At 47.0% G+C, this 19,225-nt stretch overlaps 1 protein-coding gene across 1 annotated transcript in view; it reads left to right on the top strand.

Moving 5' to 3' along the window:
- The window catches only part of ZCCHC14 (zinc finger CCHC-type containing 14), a gene marked incomplete at both ends in the record, with an annotated part of 40,344 nt that extends 26,658 nt beyond the window's left edge, over positions 1-13,686 (top strand). The window contains 11 exons of the mRNA XM_079541519.1: positions 1,847-1,920; positions 4,725-4,796; positions 4,978-5,087; positions 6,017-6,111; positions 6,211-6,265; positions 7,294-7,564; positions 8,905-8,996; positions 10,385-10,512; positions 10,859-10,999; positions 11,086-12,561; positions 13,631-13,686. Coding sequence (XP_079397645.1) covers positions 1,847-1,920; positions 4,725-4,796; positions 4,978-5,087; positions 6,017-6,111; positions 6,211-6,265; positions 7,294-7,564; positions 8,905-8,996; positions 10,385-10,512; positions 10,859-10,999; positions 11,086-12,561; positions 13,631-13,686 — 2,570 coding nt within the window. The remainder of the gene's footprint in view (positions 1-1,846; positions 1,921-4,724; positions 4,797-4,977; positions 5,088-6,016; positions 6,112-6,210; positions 6,266-7,293; positions 7,565-8,904; positions 8,997-10,384; positions 10,513-10,858; positions 11,000-11,085; positions 12,562-13,630) is intronic.
- Between the last annotated feature and the right edge of the window lie 5,539 nt (positions 13,687-19,225).

Genomic DNA, 19,225 nt, shown 5'->3' on the forward strand with positions numbered 1-19,225 from the left:
CTGAGCTGTGTGTCACAGCACGGTGATACCCTGCACTGCATCCATCCCACCACTCCTTTCCAATTCTAATCCTCAAGTACGTATTCCAGTCAGCATTTGCTGCATTTCAACTGTGAGCACGATTAAGGGTGTCCTGAAATTCTCTTAAGTATCCTGAGGTACACTTATTTTCTGAAATGGTCAGGAAAACCTCTGAACCATGTGCATGCTTCAGTCTCCATGCTGTTGGGCAGCTTGCTGAGATCTGGCATGCAGACAGGCTCTTCCTATGGTGCTCAGCATGCAGCGTGGTGGCACCAAGGTCATTCCAGAACATTTCAGAAGAGAGCTCTGAAGGCTTGAAATGGAGCAAGTCTCTGCTCCAAAGATAAGAGATAGGAAGCAGAAAGTTGGGAATTGACGTTATTGATGAGCCTAGGCATTTGGGTTATTGTAACTGGGGGCTGCGTGAAGAATGAAGGGTTGAGGATCATAAAGGGAATGTTAATTCTGTATTTAATGGCTAGCACAAATATCTACTGCTCTATTTAAAACTCGATAGTTCTAAAAATGTTGGCTGCAAACAAATACAACTGCAAGAGGAGTTTTGTAAAACAGCCAAATCCAAGGCTGTAATGGTTTTAAATGACAGGGCACAACAACAACAAAAAACATTAAAATGGAAAAGATAACGGCTTCAAGTCATGGTGGTTTTGTGTGGGAGAGATCAAGCTCCATCCTGGTGAGGGATGCTTTGGCTGTGGGGAATGGGAGCTGTGGGGCTGATGGAGCAGGTTGTGTGATGGACTGTTACAGGACTTGTGCCCCTGTTCTGCTGAGCAGCTTGTGATAGCAGCAATGAGAAGGATGTATGTGATGAATGCATCGAGGTGGTGTAACATACAAATAGTGTTGAACATGTGTAAAAACGTTGAGAATCATCATAGAGTCATTAAGGTTGGAAAAGACCACTGTCATAGGGTCCAACTGTCAGCCCATCGTGCCCACAAAGTGCAGCTCCCCAGAATCCAAACATCAGGACTCTGGGTTTTGCTTGTTTGAGCTGCTCTGTGAGCATCCCTCCAAGCACCTGTCGTGTGCTGCTCAAATTCCAGTGCCTTTCTTTTGGTGTAATTGCCTTTGAGTTTATAAGCCAGTGCAAACTGGCATTTTATAGACAAAATGCTGCGTATCCCCATGGGTGCAGTCAAGAGGTGGGAGAAACTGCAGGAGAAATGGGAAGTCAATAAACAGTCATGGTGAAGTTTGGTATGGTGGGGTTTCTGATCTATGTGGGAAATGAGGGTGGGATTCGGGCTGCCTGATGTGTCAGATTGTGTCCTTGAAGGCTGCAGATCACCTGCAGAGATCTGCTCTTAGCCCTTTCCCTGTGAGATACCTGTAGGAGGAAAGGACACATAAGGATCATCGAGCCCAGCATCTTGGGTTTGCTTACAGCTTACCTAATAGCAATCATTGAAGCTGACATTTCCCATCAGCCTGCAGCCAAGGAGTGGTGATGTGAAGACAAAGCACCAGACCCCTCTCAGAAGCACACCCCAAAGAGGTGGAGGTTTTTGCAGGCCGTAGACTTGGCGTGCCTGTGCAATGTTCTTACTATGCCAGTGGGTGCCACGATAAGGCCAGGAAGAAACACAGAACTTTGCATTTAGCTTCTGGTCCAGGGATGGTTGGGATGAAGCCTTTCCATTCTGGACAACTATGAGGATCCCTTCCCCACCCACCAAGTGTGGCAGGGTGCTCCTGTGGCTGATGGCTGTCGGGCACACACTGAGCAAAGGAGTAACCCCTTTTGCATGCACTTAGGAACATCCTCCTCATTCCTCTTATCTCTGCTTTCTCACAGTGAGCGTTGAAAAAGTGGAACTAAAGGGACTGGCACACAAGAAGAACGAAAGAAACGTTGAATATTCCTTTGAGGTAAGTAGTGGTGCTGGGCTGGCTTTTTCCTTTGAAAGAAGAGAGGATAATACTTGAGAAGGAGTCAAAGAAAGGTGCTGGCATTGTTAGGTCCCAGGAATTGGTCTGGGGAGCTCCCTGGGGATAGATGTTAGCCCTTTTTTAAAACAATGGTTTGTAAATAGGCCTAAATTGCTGTTGATTAATGTATGTAGGTGATACAGAGATTGTCTGCTAAGTGGGACCCAGGCAAAAAGATGACATTCCAGCACAGCCAGAAGTGGCAAAGTGGGTGTTTATGGGGAAAAGAGTCATGCCACGATTACAGGAAATTGTGTCTGTGGATGGAGTGCAGAAGTTAAAAAGAATTTGAGGCTTAATGTGGACGAATGTGAATTTGGACTCTTAGGGCAGTGCTGTATATGGGAAAAGATCAGAATGGTCATTTCTCGCTGTGTTTGTGGTCCTTGATGTCTGTATTCAGCAGTGAGGGAGTGTGAGACTGTGGCATATGGTTCTGGCTTTGCTGGTTTTAAAAGGGAGCTGAAGAGTACAGAAAATAGCTGTGGAAATTACTCAAGGCTTGAGGAAAATGCCATGCAGTGGGAGACTTAAAGTGCTCTGCTGCAAGATGACTCCAGCATCCTCGGAAAGTATTCTCCAAGGGAAGAAAATATTTGTTGGTGAAGGAGTCGCTAGTATGGCAGGAAAAAAAAAAGGCCTAACAGGAACTGTTGACTGCAAATTGAAGCCAGACAGAGTGGAAATGAGAGCAGTTCCTTGGCAGGAGGGTGGTTAGCCACAGGCTGCTGGGGGGGCTGCCCCAATTGGATGCCCAGTTTGGAGGCTGGGTGCTCACTGTGCTGCCGACGTGGGATTTTGTTCAGCGTGAGCAGCAGGGGTGGATGCTGGAGCTGGTGAGAGGAATGACAGAGTGCCTTTCTCCCATCCAGTTCAAAGGGTGTATTCCAACCCTCAGAATGCAGAGCCCAGAAAACGTCTTTGGTTTGCTTAATGAGGCAGCGGAGCCAAAGAGTTGGTGAGAAAAGGAAACCCTGAAGGAGAACAGACAGGAGAATTTCAATTATCTTACCACTTATACTAAAGAAGAAAAGGTTTTCTTTGTAACTGCCACCCGAGAGTGAGCACCAACATCTTGTGATGTAGGCAGCATTAACCTCTGCATGTCATCCAGGCTGGATGTGGCTCTGGGCAGCCAGGTCTGGTGGCTGGTGACCCTGCACACAGCAATGTGTGCTCACAATGATTATTGGCATCCTTTTCAACCCAGGCTATTGTGTGATTCTACGTCTTGGTTCTAAATATCATCAATATGAGAAAAGTTATGGACGTTTCCTTAAATCCTAATGAGCCATGCCATCGTCTGGACTCCAGTTTACTTACGAGCCTCTCGTGAGGCATCTTTCCCTAGTATAAATTCTTCCATAAACACAACAAGATTTCTTTTATCGGTGAAAACATTTCGCTTCACAGCTTATAACTAAAAGAGCAGCCCCTCGTTGGGCTGAGCTCATAAATTGCTGCTTGCTTGGTTAGAAACCTCACGGTTAAGTGTTTAGTTTGGCAGCTTGGAAAGAGCAGATCAATAGATAGAACAGTTTTCAGTGTGGCATTGCTGTTTCCCCCAGATTTATGGTTTGTGTTATTGTTTTATAAGCATTGAGGATGATGACATGTTAGCAAAGCGTATGCCATAACAGATATCAGGTCACTGCAAATCTAGAAAGAAAGAGAAGGCTGAAACTTCTCCCGAGTCCCCAAAAGGTGACAATTTATTACAAAGTCTAAAAAGGGGAGGAAGAAAGAAAAGGTTCAGTAAGACCAAAAACTCTGTCAGTTTTCTTTCTTCTTTTCTTTTTTTTCCCCCTCCTTACTTGTCTGTGTAACAGCTCTGCTGAGAGGAAATTCCTCCGTTATGTCATCTGTTTTGAAATCCTCTCCCCTCACTTTGGCTGCCTTGGGATGGCTGGAAAAAACTGTGTGTATGTTTTCAGTTGTCATTGAGACTGGTGTCATGTGAGAGGATGGCTTCCTGGTTGGAAACCCCACAAACCCAACTTCTTCCCTGCTGAAGGTTCCCCCAGCGCCAGGCACGTTGAGTAGAAGGGAGCTGCCATTTGCTGGTAGCCAACATCTGAGCCTCTCTGAGCCAAACCCCCCAACTTTTGGCTTGTTTTAACTGATCATCCACCAACCCATAAATACCTCTGGATGTGAAGATGTGAACACTTAATGCAGAAGGCGTACAGGAAGAGACAGTGAGCTGTTCCCTTTTCTAGGGCATAGACAAGATGCTGGGCTCTAGTGGGGATAGCAGCAACCTCAACTATACATCTAGTGCGGCAGTTTTTGGGTTTGGGGCAGTTGGAGTGGTTCACTGCCATCTCTGCATGGCATGTGGAGCTGATTAATTCTAAACAGGCACTCGTGGGCTGTGATGAGTTGTTGGTATTGTGCATCAGATTCCACAAACCAGCTGTTTTCTTTAACAATAACGAGAAGAAGAAGTTTCCATTCGTTAGCAGGCTGTCTCTCTGTCTGCAGCGTGCCGTGGCTGTGTAAACCATGAAGTGCTGTTTTAAGAATGCAGAGTCTTTGTTAAGTACAATAACAGCCAGAGCTGGGCTGCAGGGAGGACTGGCTAGGAGTTACTTGGGCTCAGAAAGTTTTTCCTTCTTGATGTCATGCATTACAGTGTTTCTTGCAATCCGTGGGAGTTATTTGATACCTGCGAGTGAGTTTTTGATACCAGACTTAAACCCCTGGCTGCTCCTTACTGAACTGGGTGCCTTTTATTTCTGCAGGTTCTGTGGTCTGATTCTTCAGTGACGTTGGTAACTAAATCTTCCGTGGAAGTGACTGAATTTATTTCAAAGGTAAAGGCATCCTTTGAAAAGGGTGAGATGTGTTGTCCATTCATGTAATATCATTCAGTGACCTTTCTGAGATGAGAGACTGAACTCCTTCAAATGTTCAACCTATAGTTCACCGTGCCTTGAATTACGTATGAGTAACGAGTCTGCTTTCCAATTCCTGTTTGTCATCCTCCCCCTCCAGCTGTCTCAGCTGTATCCAGAAGAAAACTTGGAGAAATTCATTCCTTGCCTAGCTGGTCCAGATTCATTTTACCTAGAACGGAACCACATGGACCTGGAATCGGACCTTAGGTATGCTGCTTTGCTTTGCTTCGATCCTTAACTGCTAAACTCTATTTCCCCAAAGTCAAGACTGAAATCCACCACTGACAGAGCCACGGTGGATATTTTTCCATAGCCAGAGCCAGCAGGTGCATGCCTAGATTATTTTTCATGGCAGACAGCGTTAACATTTGGAGCAGTGCTCTCTGTGCTTCGGGAATCACAGCGTACCGACAGGAATTCGGTAGGGTAAGAGAGAAAGCATGCTGCTGCTGCTGCTGCTGTTTAGCTAGCAACAGTCTCCACAAATCTAGGTTAATAGAGCAGCAGTCTGCGTTCACACAGCAACGGCTGTATCTCTGGGAGAGGAGAATAACTGTTCCTCTGTGTGCTGCGTATCTGACAAATGCAGAATCAAATTGGGGGTTTTCAAGGCAGAAAAGACATCCTGTGTGTAGCTGCTCTCATCTGTTACTCACAGACTTGAGAAGTGACCGTTACAAAGATATGGTCAAAACGATCTCTGTTTTGATGACTGTTTGTACATCTTCAAATCTACGACAGATTTGGTTAGACAAAACACAGCAAAGCTTCTGTGACCATGAGGAGTCTGGTGCTGCTGGATGAAGGCACTGCAGTCACAGAGTTTTAGGAGATTGCTTTATTTTCTCCCCAGAAGTTGGATGTGGTCCTGAGTTCTCCTTGACTGAAACATTAAACAGTGGAAAAAAACCCCACAAGGCAGTTACATGAGGTTAAGAAGTTTTAAGGATAAGTGTAAATGTGTTTCACCTCTTCTTTGACTGAGAATTTCAGGGTGTTGTTAACTTGAAAGGGTTTTTATGTTTCTTAGCATCGCTTTCAAGATGTCATGTAGGGTTTACCATGGCAATGGGACAGACAGCTGCAACTTAGTGACAATCAAATGGGACTTCTGTTTGTTTCTGTTCCACCTGCAGGTATTTGGCACCATTGCCTTCCCATGTGGTGAAAAACGACCACGTTAGAAAGTTCTTCAGCACTTCATCCCCTTCACAGCAACTTCAGAGTTCAAGTAAGTTTCAGTGAAGTTATAAATTACTTAATTAATTTGTAACCAATATGCATTTTTTTTAACCCAATGCTATTTCTAACTTCCATTCCTTGTTTTCAGATCCTGGCAACCCCTCCCTTTATAAAGTAGGAACTACGCTGGGCACATCTGGAAGGTGAAGTGTTTATTTTGTTTGCATCTGTTCTGGTTGTAAAACCCCATTCTGTAGGCAGCTGCCTGTCTTCCCTAGGAGATTGATTTGAATCTATACCATTGTAAGGAAGAGAAAAATGCCAGGAGTTCTATCTTTAGTGTGTGGTCTGCCCAGAACAGACAGTGCCAGTAAGGTACTGGCATTTCCAGTGCTGTCGTCTGTTCATTTCTGAAGTGCTTCTAGAAGACACGTCTCTGCAGCATGCTTAAATGTTTCCTTGTACTGCAGTTTTCCTTCCAGTGGGAGGAAGGAAAAAAGTGACCTCCTCTCATTCAGCCCTGGAAAAAGAAGGGAGGAGATACTCTTGCCTTTTGTTAGGGTTTAAACTCAGAGCTCTAACCTTTCTCTTAAGAGACAGTTTTCATTTTGTGTGCAGAACTCTTCAAGGAGCCAACGTTGTGAGTTATTTTACCACTTCCACCTGTACAAAAACCATCCGTTCCACAAATTACACTGGGGCAATTTTTAATAATGCAAATTAAAAAGGCTATTTTCACTTAGCCTTTTTTTTTTTTTTTAATATGTTTTGTCACAGAGAGGTTGTAGAACATATATATATTTTCTATGATTATGGAAGGAAATCAGGGGGAAGTTCTTTACTCAGAGAGTGGTGAGGTGCTGGAACAGCTGCCCAGAGAGGCTGTGATGCCCCGTCCATCCCTGGAGGTGTTCAAGGCCAGGTTGGATGGGGCCCTGGGCAGCCTGGGCTGCTGTTAAATGGGGAGGTTGGTGGCCCTGCCTGTGGCAGGGGGTTGGAGCTTCGTGATCCTTGAGGTCCCTTCCAACCCAAGCCATGGTATGATTCTATTCTGTGATTCTATGAAATCCCTTCTTAAGTTACAGTTCATTTGCCCTGATACAGCACGGATACAGGCGTGTGAGTTGGGTCAAACAGTGCAGGTTCCCCCTGCAACTGACATCACTGCAGTGGCAGAACTCAACGTGACGTAGATGCGGTGTGCTAACTCGGCCCTTGTTCTGTTTTGCAGGCCTGTATGTGGAGTGGCAGGCATTCAGTCTTCTCAGAACCACGTCCAGCACTCAGCTGCTGCTCCCGTAGCGCTGCCCCACTGCTCCCATGCAGGAGGCACCGGTTCATCCCTGGCTTACCGCAGCCAGATGGATGCTGCATCGCCCATGTTGATGTCTTCCAGCCCACAGACCCCTCAGACACAGGAGCAAAATGGGATCTTAGACTGGCTCAGGAAACTGCGGTTGCACAAATACTATCCTGTCTTCAAGCAACTCACCATGGAGAAGGTAGGGCAGCGTGCTGAGTTGGGAACGGAGTCTGCAGAGGGAGGAGTTGCACACATCTGCGTTTAGAATTGTGGCAGTCGCTGGTTCAGCAGTCACATTTTGATGAAATCCCTCTTCTTAGAATCGCAGAATGGTTTGGGTTGGAAGGGACCTTTGAGATCCTTTGGTTCCAACCCCCCTGCTGCAGGCAGGGACACCGCCCGCTAGGCCAGGCTGCTCACAGCCCCATCCAGCCTTCTTATTTTCAATGGCCTTGCACCCAGGCCAGGGCTACAAGGCAGCTGCTGCTTCAGATTCCTTCCTGAATTCTTAGAGATCCGATTGCATGCTGACTTTGAGAGCTGTGCTCTGGCCCCCTGGTCGTCCCTTTCATGTTCAGTAACTCACATCTGTGGGATATATATATATATATATATATATTTGTTTCTGCTTTGTGGCTGATTTTTCCCCCCAAAACATTTGGTTATCCCTTTTTGTCAGAATAGATTCACAGAGACTTTTTCCAATCAGTGTGCAGACAAACAGTACTGACGCATGCTGCGTTTTCACTGAATAGATGTCAGCACTTCTACAGCATTTCTCCAGCTCCGTCTGTAGAGCTGCTAAATGAAATCCACGTCCTGTTGCTGTGTTTTGGCTTTGAACGCCCTCCGGTGGACGAAGGGCTTCGGTTGAGTCAGCTCTAAAGCAGGAGAGTTTTGTGATGGTTGCACATGGGGCACATGTTTAACTGTTAGCAGCCTTCTGGGTTGATGTTCTTTGGCAGGAGAGGAAAATAGAGTGGATCTTTCCTTTAACAAAGAAACAAAACTCTGCATATTCTGATGTGTTGGTATTTTCCTGTTTTAAAAATAGGCATGTGGACCTATGCATGCTTTATTTAAACTGTACTATTGAGTTTATATTCTGTGTATTTCACTATACAGCTTAATGGCAGAGTGTGTTTTCAAGCCAGCGGCTGGGACGACTGCTTGTTGATTTCTGCATTAAATGACATAACCAGGAAAACTGAAGTTGTTTTCTTTACAAGAACCCGATCCTGAAACTCACTTACAGCACAGAGTTCTATTTTCATAACTACAGAGATCACTTTGTCTTTACTGTGAATAGTTAATCTGAGCACGTACCAGTTAAATTTAATCTACAGCAGTCCTTTCATTCAAGGCCCCCACGCTTCTGATTGACACCACAGATTCTATAATAAGACCAGATTTGAATTTCTTTGAATTAACATATGTTAAAAACGACTTTAAAGTTACCTTTGAGGATGCATCTTGACTGAAAATGTAAATGAGAGCATTGAAGGCTGTAAAACCCCCCCTGTGTTTTCTCTTTACAAGTTCCTGAGTCTAACGGAGGAAGATCTGAATAAGTTTGAATCCCTCACCATGGGAGCAAAGAAGAAACTCAAGACCCAACTGGAGCTGGAGAAGTAAGTGGAGAGGAAGGCTTTTGTTAAGGTTCTAAGGGACTTAGTGCAAGTTCATAGCATCATAAAATGGCCTGGGTTGAAAAGGACCACAGCGACCATCTCATTTCAACCCCTGCTGTGTGCAGGGTCACCAACCTGCAGACCAGGCTGCCCAGAGCCACATCCAGCCTGGCCTTGTTTGTTCTCTCACACAGTAAGCCTACCAGATTCCCACCTGTAGATAAGGAGGACACTTACCTCTCTCGCTCTCCAGCACTATCAGTTGCTTGGGAAAGCTTCTGAAGATGCAGAGCATTCTGTGCATACTGCTTTACTGCTGCCTGCTCAGGGTTGTATGAGGATAACCACATGCAAAGGGCCTGTGAGCAACCCAGTTGCAGCATGAATGCACCATGACAGCTCTTCTGAGGAGGGGAACACTTCTGCAGTAAATTGCAAAAGACACATACTGATGCATGGGACTTTTTTTAACTGGTATAACAGATTCAGCAAAGCAGCTGTACAAAGTACGCTTCATATTTAGGCAAGTTCCATTTGAACTGTGCCTTAGACAACCTGGATGATCTTTTAGGTCTTTTCCAACCTTGGTGATTCTATGATTCTATGAACCTTAGCATCATTTCAGTGGAAGGTGGAGGGTTGTGCGTAGCCTCAGCTGGACTCAGCATTACTGAACAAGCAGACACCCTCTCACCTGCAGGGATATCATAGAGTCGTAGAGCAGTGGTATTTCTGTTCTGCTTCTTTCCCTTCCCTTCTGTTTCTCTGCCTGATTGCTTTCTCTGACATATCTTGCTGTCTGAGTAATGAACCAGTCTTTATGCCCATGAAACTTGCTCTTGTTTTGTCAGATTAAGTAATTTGTGTGTAAATAATTCCTCGTGCTGCAGCCATGATGGTACACACAAAGGCTGTGTGTGGGAGGGAGGCACCTCTAATGGGCTGCTGATATTAGAGAGGAAAACAGACAAGCTTGCTGGGTACATAAACCTTCCTTCAATACTTTTTGGGCTTCTGACATCGTGAAGTGTCCTCATTTAGTTTTTGGACTTACCACCTTAGATTTCATTTGGCTTTGCTTTGATGTTGGTGTGCATGGCTGTGTCTGGGCTGTGCCTACAGAGTGTGTGATAGAATGTAGTCACCATTTGATCGTGTTTTTTCCTCAAATAAATGCAATCGTGATGGCAGCAAGGACGAAGTAAGTGCTGGTAAGAAGCTGAGGTCAGGGCTGAAGTCATTGCCAGATGTTTCCCTTTGCAAAAGGCTAACTTTCTCAGATTATTTAGTGAGCTTTGTCTGCTTCAGTTTCATTCAGAAATCGATTTATCTGTTGATGTGCTTTAGCCAGTTTTTGTGTCTTCACATATTTCTCCATCATCCCATAGAGAAAAATCAGAAAAACGGTGCCTCAACCCCACAACAGCTTCTTCAGTTACCAGCAGTGGTGTGGCAAGGGTTCCCCCCACTACACATGTGGGGCCTCTCCAGAGTATTCGTGGCAACCATGCTGCAGGTAAGAAAGAGGAGCAGAGGACGGAGCTGTGCTCCCAGGTCTGAACACGTCCATTCTTTCACTGCTTTTCCCCCAATCTGTCGTGAACTTCACCTTCCAAAATGCCATCAGCTTAACAGGAAGCAATCAGTCTGATTCCTGTGTATGTGGAGTGTAGTAGAAAGCGGTTGCCTCTCTGTCTTCAGTGGCTAGCTGCACTAGTCGGTAACCGCTGTGCCTCCAGAGTGCTGCTGCTTAGTCAGTGCCTGTCTCTGTAAAGCTCTGTATTGCGTTGCTGTAAGTCAGCTGGTTTTGGCAGCTGTAAGAACTGGTGTCAATGAGGTGCTACCATTGTTGTCCTCTGCAGAGCTGCGGGTGGACGTAGATCAGCCAGCCCACCCTCTGCCCCGGGAGGGCAGCTCCTCCGAGTACTCCAGCTCTTCTTCCAGCCCCATGGGGATCCAGACGAGGGAGGAGAGCTCAGACAGCGCCGAGGAGAATGAGAGACGTAAGCAGACGCAGCCAGGGAGGGGACTGGTGTGGAGCTGCTCTGTCTTGTGAAGCTGCTGTGCTTATGGATATTTCTGTCCCTAGGTTTGGAGATTCACTTGGACGGTTCTGAAAAGGAGAAGCCGGTGATGTTACTGAACCATTTCACTTCGAGCTCTGCCAGACCCACTGCTCAGGTCCTACCAGTGCAAAATGATGCAGGCTCCAATCCGTCCGGCCACCATACTTTGCCAATGCAAATGATGTCAGCGGCCTCTACTCATATCACCCCCATTCGGATGCTAAATTCAGTGCATAAATCAGAGCGTGGCAACGCAGACATGAAGCTGCTTTCGTCGTCTATGCATTCACTTTTATCTTTAGAAGAAAGAAATAAAGTCTCTCCTGGACCTCGAGGCAGCATAAAAATGGAAAAGAGTTTTGGGAATGCAGTAGTGGACGTCATGTCTGCACCTTCCCCCCATCAGCCCTTGCAAGTGCTTTCGGGGGCTGCCGAGAACAGCTCGCCCACATCTACTATTAACTTTGGGCCTCGAACCAAAGTCGTCCACGCTTCAACTCTGGACAGAGTGATGAAAACAGCTCAGCAGCCAGGACTGATAGTAGAGACGAGTACTGCTGCCACTGTCACATCCAGCACGGTCTTCCACGTGGCTCGCCCGCCCATCAAGCTCCTGGTATCATCCTCTGTTCCTACTGATCCTGCCATTGCTGGGCAGACTTCCTGCTCCAGTAATATGCAAATAACGGTATCCCCTGCAATAATAAACCCCCGGACTGCTCTGTATACAGCCAACACCAAAGTTGCCTTTTCTGCAATGAGCAGCGTGCCCGTGGCACCCATGCAAGGCAGCTTCTGCGCAAACAGCAACGCGGCCTCATCCAGCAGCCACCCTTCCACGTCCTTTGCAACCATGGCCAACCTGCCCAGCTGCCCCGCGCCCAGCTCCAGCCCCACGCTCTCATCCGTCGCCGAGAACAACTTCTACAGCAACAGCAGCAGCAGCAGCAGCAGCAGCAGTAGCAGCAGCAGCAGCGGGTCTGCGGGGAGCATCCCCGTGCCCAACCAGAACCACCATCACCACCACCACCAGCAGCAGCAGCCGCAGCCGCCCGGCTGCATGGTGTGCAGCTCCTGCGGGTGCAGCGGGAACTGCGGCTCCAGCGGGATGACCGTCAGCTACGCCAACTATTTCCAGCACCCGTTTTCAGGACCTTCCATGTTTACTTTCCCATTTCTGCCCTTCAACCCCCTGTGCAGCAACGGCTACATCAACACGCAGCAGTACAACAGCAGCACCACCTTCCCCGTGGTGCACACCGCCTACAACAGCGGCATCGCTCCGGACTCCGTGATGACGGGGCAGTCGACGTTTGCGGTACCGCCGATGCAGAACTTTATGGCAGGGACAGCAGGGGTTTATCAGGCACAGGGAATGATGGGAAACGGCAACGGTTCGAGTCACAAAAAAAATGGCAATCTCTCCTGTTACAACTGTGGGGCCAGTGGGCACAGAGCTCAGGACTGCAAACAGCCTCCGATGGATTTCAATCGACAAGGTAACGGTGGGCGCGGGGCCCGGCTCAGCACAGAGGAGGAGTCCCCCAAAGAGGGAAGGTGTTGGGTTGGAGCTCTGTGTGACGTGGTGAAACACACGGGTGGGGAGGGAGGTTCTGTTGGCAGATTGCAGCAGGAACGTGGCTGCTTATCCCTGTAATCCTGGCTGCAGATTCAGGTTCCCCTGGAAGTCGGGGTTCTAAACGTATCTGCTGCCTCCTTCCCTTCTTCCCAAGCCAGATACATAAATGGAGGATTACTGCTCAGATCCTCTTCAAGGCCCCACCTTGGAGTTTGCTGCTCTGCTCCTTCTTTAGGACACACTGCTTACATGGTACAGCTCTGGGAGAGGCCTTAAATCCTTAATTCTGGGCAGGAAACAACTAAGAGAAATGTCACTTTACCGAGAACAATCTGCAGCCCCATTTTTCTTTGTTTTTTTTTAATCAGCTTCTTGTTTTGGAATCATCTGCACATGACACAAGCTTAAAAATTTCATAGGGACATATGACTGGAGCAAGCAGCATTGAAGTGCTGTGTTTTACATCCTGTCTTGCCTATAGCATGTGCCTGCAGTTGTTTTCGTACAGTGCAGATGAGACCTCAAATATTTACAAATTAACAAGTGCCTGATTTTGAGGCAGCAATTTTCAGCAGTGCTAACATGTAAATGAGTGGGGTTCTTGCATCTCCTCTTCTGGTAATGGCTGATGGGACAGAAGTGGCACTGGCTCCAGCAGCGCTCATTCAGAAGTGCGTTCTGCTGCCTTCCAAGGCTGAATTTCATTAACCAGATACCCACTGAAACTCTCCCAGTCTAATCTTTGCCAGCCCTAAAGCTACATCTGAGGCAGCGAGTCTGGCTGTGTGAAGCCGGGCTTTGGTTTGGGCTTCTGTCAGCCATAGGCACGTGCTTGTTAGGCTTTTCTGCAGCTGGAGTGCAGTGCTGTGGGCTGTGTCAGGCTGCAGTGTGCGTTAGATGGCCCAGGAGACGTGGTTTGGGAAAGTTCTGAGGTGTAAGCACTGTGAAAAGCTTTGTGTTGTCTAATTCTTCTGTTTCCTTTCCCCCAGGTACTTTCAGGCTGAAATACGCTCCTCCCTCCGAAAGCCTTGACTCCACAGACTGATCTTATACCTGGCAAGACAAATACCGTAAGCCATGGAGATAGAAGGAGACTGAACTACAAAACTGAGACGTCCAGTTGCTGTTAAGCTTAATGTATTTTTTAATCCAAAGGTGCTTTACTTTATTAGACTAGGTAGGAAATCTAGCTTAGGGGTGCATCGAACCCATTTTTGATTGCCAAATTCGAGCTTGGATCTCGCTGTTGGAACTTCTGACCCCGTGTCATAGGACGATGCGTACTGGATGGATGGTGGAGCTGGCCAGCTGCGTTTTCTGTTGCAAGTACAACTCCCTGCGTGCTATTTTTGCTGGAGAGTGTTGCCATGCGTGGACTTTTGAAGGTAAAGGTCTGACTCCAGGGCAGCTACACGGTGAGGTGGAAGCTGGAGGCGGAGGTGGGAGCGGCCGTTTGCCAGAAGGACTTTGGCACCCCTGGGCTAGGTAAAATGTCTACTTTTTTTTCAAAAGTGATCAGGCACTAATCTCTGGGATTTTTAAGGATTGCACTACAGAAGAATGTAAAACTCTTTGAGCTTTCTGCACTTCTAGCAGACGATGTCACTCTGAGACCAGTGCAAGAGGCAAAGAAGTTCCGACCTTTACCGATTGGCACCAGCAGGCTACGAGACTTAACGACACAGTAACGATCTTCAGTCAGTCTCTCCTTTCCCTTCCAAAAGAACACATGCAGCAGTTTGGGTTCCTTCTGGAAACAAACTTGTGCTTCGTCGTCTTACCTGTCAGCGCTGGGTTCCCAGCGGTGGAATTTCATTCGTTTCCAAGGGTCCAAGTCCCAGAGACTGCAGAGTCATAAAGGCTTCGAGGACATGTTCCTGTAGTACACGAAACAACCTTTACGTCCTGTTACTGTACATAGGTCTCTTTCAAAGAAACCTTATTATTCTGCTTTTGTAAATGAATTTTAAACCATCCTAAAGAAGAACTCTGGTGGCAGAGTTTGTAAGCTTTTGCTTTACTTTATATTGAAAAGAAACAAACGAACCCAACCACCCAACCCTGTGACTCCTACCCCATGGCTTTTGCTACGGGATTCAGAAGTGGTAGAAGTCAAAACGTGTAAGAGGTAGTAAAACTTCATTATTCTCAAGACTTGGAAGGATTTACTGTCAGCCTCCTTCGTTGCAATAGATTGTAGATGACTAGCTTTGGTGTTCACTACTTAGCGTACATAATTTGTGGGTGATAAATCTAAATTAGGGCTTGAGAGGAAGCCGAACAAATCCTGAACTGCTCATTTGAAACAGTTTGGTCCCGTCTCACTGAAGGGAGCTACAAACCTCGTGGCTCACCCCAGCAATTCGGCGCTGTTCAGCGGCTGACGCGTCTGACAGAGAGATGTTTTTTGCACACCGTAATGTGGAAGATCTTAGAGCCTTGTTTACACTTGGAGGCATTTCTCACACCCAGGACGTGTTGTAGCGGCGCAGCCGACTTTGGCTGGGGTCACAATCAACGTTGGGTTGCAAAAGAAAAGCAAAGGCGATGTCTTCTTCCTATGCAATGACAACTCATGGGAGGGGTTGCTCTCCGCCCGGCTCTCGCCGCTGAAACGCTCCTGTTGGCTCTTCCTGCATTCTGAGCTCACCTGCGTTCAGTCAACAACCTTCAGACCTACAACACTAAAAAAGTGATGAAAACTGACAATGCAATTTACTTTGCCTTAATGAGCTTGAGACAGCGGTAGGAGCGATCTGCCGCACCGCGTTACGCCGAAGGGAACGGTTTTTTTTTTGCTGACGATGTTTACTATTCACAGCTTTGGGGGTCCCTCCTGGAACATGTGCTGAAAGCCAAACCTTCACCTATTTTTCACTTTTTTTTTTTTTTTTAAACAGTATTTTAAACCGGAATGGTGTTTAAATAAACTGTCTCCACACCCATACAAGTGTTCAACACCTCAAAACAGCAAAAATCGACAGGAGAAGCGTATCTGTTTTCTGTACTGGTTGTGTTTTGTTTCAACGCCCAAGGCTGGGAAATGTAGTCTTGTCTGATCTCATCGCCGACTCGAAACCATAACAGAAGGACTGTAGGACTGAACTCCTGTCCAGCAAACTGTTCCATTCCTACCTTCAGAGCTTTCGTTGGGGTTGTTTCCTTTGTGTGAAGTTAAGTTTCTTCGAGTGGCTTCCGTGTACTTTTAGGTAACGTTTTGAAATGGTGAAGTCTGATCTTAGAGTAAGTTCAAATTCAGAAGTCTCGAGTACCTTAAAGCAACGTGAGCGTGATAGAGAAGCGTCAGATGGAGCGGCACCAATGATAGAGCCTTCCCTACACCAGCGCCAGCTGTGGCTGCAGATCTGCTCGTCAGCGCTGCCCGCTTTGGACCAAGAGCAGCCAAAGCTGGTAAGTCTGAGCAGAGCACTTCAATTCCATAAAACAACCCTTCGTCTGCTTTTCAAAGGCCCAAACCCATCTCCCCACCCCCTGAGAAGTAAGGCAGCTCATTTTAGAATAGTAGTTCCAGCTTCACTGGCTGAAAGAAACCCGTTCTTCAAACCTATTTTTGTACATGGAGAGATTTCAAAGTACGCTATTTATTCCTATCTTTGTCCTGAAAGGATGACAACAGTTAGTTCTCAACATGGATTTCACAGCGGAATAGAAATGAGTTGGATGTGTGAGGCAGAGGGGAGCCCCAAGCCGAGCCCTGTGGGGTGCAGGGAGGCTGGATGTGTGGTGGGGAATGCGTTTCCAGGAGTGTTTTCCTTTTGATGGGAATACCAGAAGCAGGGTGGGATTTCCAGCCAGCTCCTCAGCCTGCAGGCTCTGAGGGAAGCACGAACAGATGCCCTGCTTGGTGCTGAGCAGTAGGAGAGCGAGCAAGGAAGGCTCATTGCAGCAAGCAAGGTATGGATCACAGGTTTCCTTCATCTTTTTCCTTCGAACGACGTCACGCTTTACTTCTTGTGAAGCCTTTTCAGTAGCCTGCACACCATGGTCCTTAAATCTTAGCACAGTAAGCAACAGACCTCCAGAAATGATGGTCTAACACTAGGCTCTCACCATTACCCCGCATTGGGTTTAACGCTGCTCCCGGCAGGCAGGCTTTGAGGGGAATGGACCCAGAGCTGCTCGGTGCTGTATTTGGCATAGCAGCGCTCCTCCCCACAATGTGCCATCAGCCAAAAGCCCTGCGTGTGGGCTAGCTGTCCGTCTGTGGCGTCATCACATCCAGGAAGGTTTGCTGGAGGCCAGGGATGCACAGAGCTGTGGATTTGGAGCAGTGTGGAATGCCTGTGTGCAGGCACATCTGGGCTGAAACCGACCTAACGGCGCCAGCAGAAGAGTCTGGGAACCCTGAGCACCCCCAGCGCCCTCCATCAGTTGTCAGAACCCCTTGGAAGTACCTGGATGCTCTCAAACAAACGAGGGACGTGGTGGTACTGATGCAGAAAGTGAATCCTGCGTGTTTTCAAGTGCAGATTAACAGCTTCTCTTGGACATAACTTTCCATGAGGAATGAAGGAAACTCCTGCTCCCATTTGAGCCATTTCTTTTACTTCGGTCAATTCTAGTATTACAAATTGTGCATGTAACTTTATAAATATTTTAAATAGTTTTGTAAATATTTAATATTCAGCTAATTTGATTTTGAACTGTAAATGTCAAGTATTCTGGTATTGGGATTTTTATGTTTTATTATACTTTGTTAAAAAGTAAAAAAAATTGTACATTTTTAGAATGTTTTTATCTGAGTAAATTTAATGTATGGAAAATAAAGAGTTAAACAGAATCCTTTTTTTTTTTTTTTTTGGCTTTTTTTTTTGGTTTTTTTTTTGCTCTTTCAAGGTCTGGTTGTATCCCTGCTATTCATTTGGCTGTCCCTCCCCCCTCCCCAATGCAGGTTGTGAATCACAGCTATCACTGTCCCAGCATCGGCCTTTCCCTGCAGGCAGACACGGGAGGAAGCTGCCCACAAATAACCACAGGAGCCGTCGTTTCAGTCGGGATGAAATCCACCCCTACCAGCACTGTATTGATTTTAAAAAAGCAACATTTGTACAGGAGTTATCAGTCGATCGTTGTAATTACAGGTCTGGTTTGTCAGTCATGAGTTAAACAACTCCTCACACAAACGGAACGAAACGGAGAACGAAGCCGCATCGAAAAGTTTACGCCGGAGTAAAAACACAACATTAAAAAATCATGAAGTAAGCCTTGTGAACGAGATGCATGCAAAGAGGTGCAGGGAGGTACAAACTGTACACCTTACTGAGCTAGAGTGCCAAGACGCAGTAGTATTGCTTCTTCTCCCCCCATTATAGTAAGTTAGCTTCCAGTAACAGATGGAGTTAGGTCACAGACACGTAATATACAAGAGGAATCTCATCCTGCTACACTTCACTTGACAACGAGTCTAGAGGAAAAACACGGGGCTCAGCAGAAGCCTTCCCTGCTCGGGCCAGCAGTCACAGCAAGCTCCAGCCCCGTGCAGGAGGCTTCGGCGATGGAAAAACGCTTTGTTCATCACCTCCCACAGCAGCTCCTGGACGCGAGGAGCTGTTAGGAAGCGGTTCTGCCTGACCCCGCCAGCGGTAACATGCAAACCAAACGACACAGTGGGGTCTTAATGCCAGCAGCATGTCTGAGCCCGATGCTCAGGACGGAGGTGCGTTAACAAAGCTGTTCCTGCTCCTGTCACGGGGCTTACACACACCGGCTCGCTTTCCTCCAGCCAACCCTGCTGGCAGTGATGGCCTTCACCTCCTCTCAGGCCAGGGCTGCAGCTCGGAGGGAGGATCTTTTTGGAAGCAAGCCCCTATAAACAACAGTGTTTCACTGAACACGCAGGCATTGTAAATTCTCGACAGACTGGAGTTTATTTCAGTGTTACCTGTCCAGGTGCTTACAGTTAATGCTTCCTAAAACTATAATAAAGCTGTGGTGTTTGGTATGAGTTATTTCAGAAAATGGCACTACGTCAGCAGTGCCAAAAGAAGAGGAGATGAAGAGCTGCAGTTGCACTCCCCCAGCTCACCCCAAACGCTCACCTTGACGGCTGCAGCCCCGACACAGATCTCAGCGAGCTGCAGAAGGCAAAGCTCTGCTTTGGAACATTAAAACACGTTTGCTCTCAATTAGAAGCCCTCCCATTAAAAAAAACAAAAAGAAAAAGAAAAAGAAAGGCTTTGAGGAATCAGAGGGAGATTCTCCAGAAAACTGTCACAGAAACACTTTAGCTCCTCACTGGTGCCTGTTTGCTCGTTAAAGTCAATCGAGTGTCCCTTTATTTGCAATCATCACATGCACAACTGGGTTCCATTCGTCAAGTCCAGACATGTAAATGTGCCTGTGTGGAATATTACAGCAGGTTTCAAAGCTGGAGGCGCTCGTCTGTACTGTTTAATAGTCACAAACAAGGCAAGGTAAGATAAAACACCTGCTAAAGCAAGACTATGCTAAGGTACTGAGAGCGTAGGTGACATCCGTTTCTTTCCCTGGGGTGCGTGTGGGGAAGAGTGGGGGTGATGGCCAAGGGTAAACCGAAATCCTAGGCTAGAAGCCACCTGCGTGTC

The sequence above is a fragment of the Tetrao urogallus genome, assembly GCF_951394365.1.
Source record: "Tetrao urogallus genome assembly, chromosome: 12".
NCBI classification, from domain to species: domain Eukaryota; kingdom Metazoa; phylum Chordata; class Aves; order Galliformes; family Phasianidae; genus Tetrao; species Tetrao urogallus.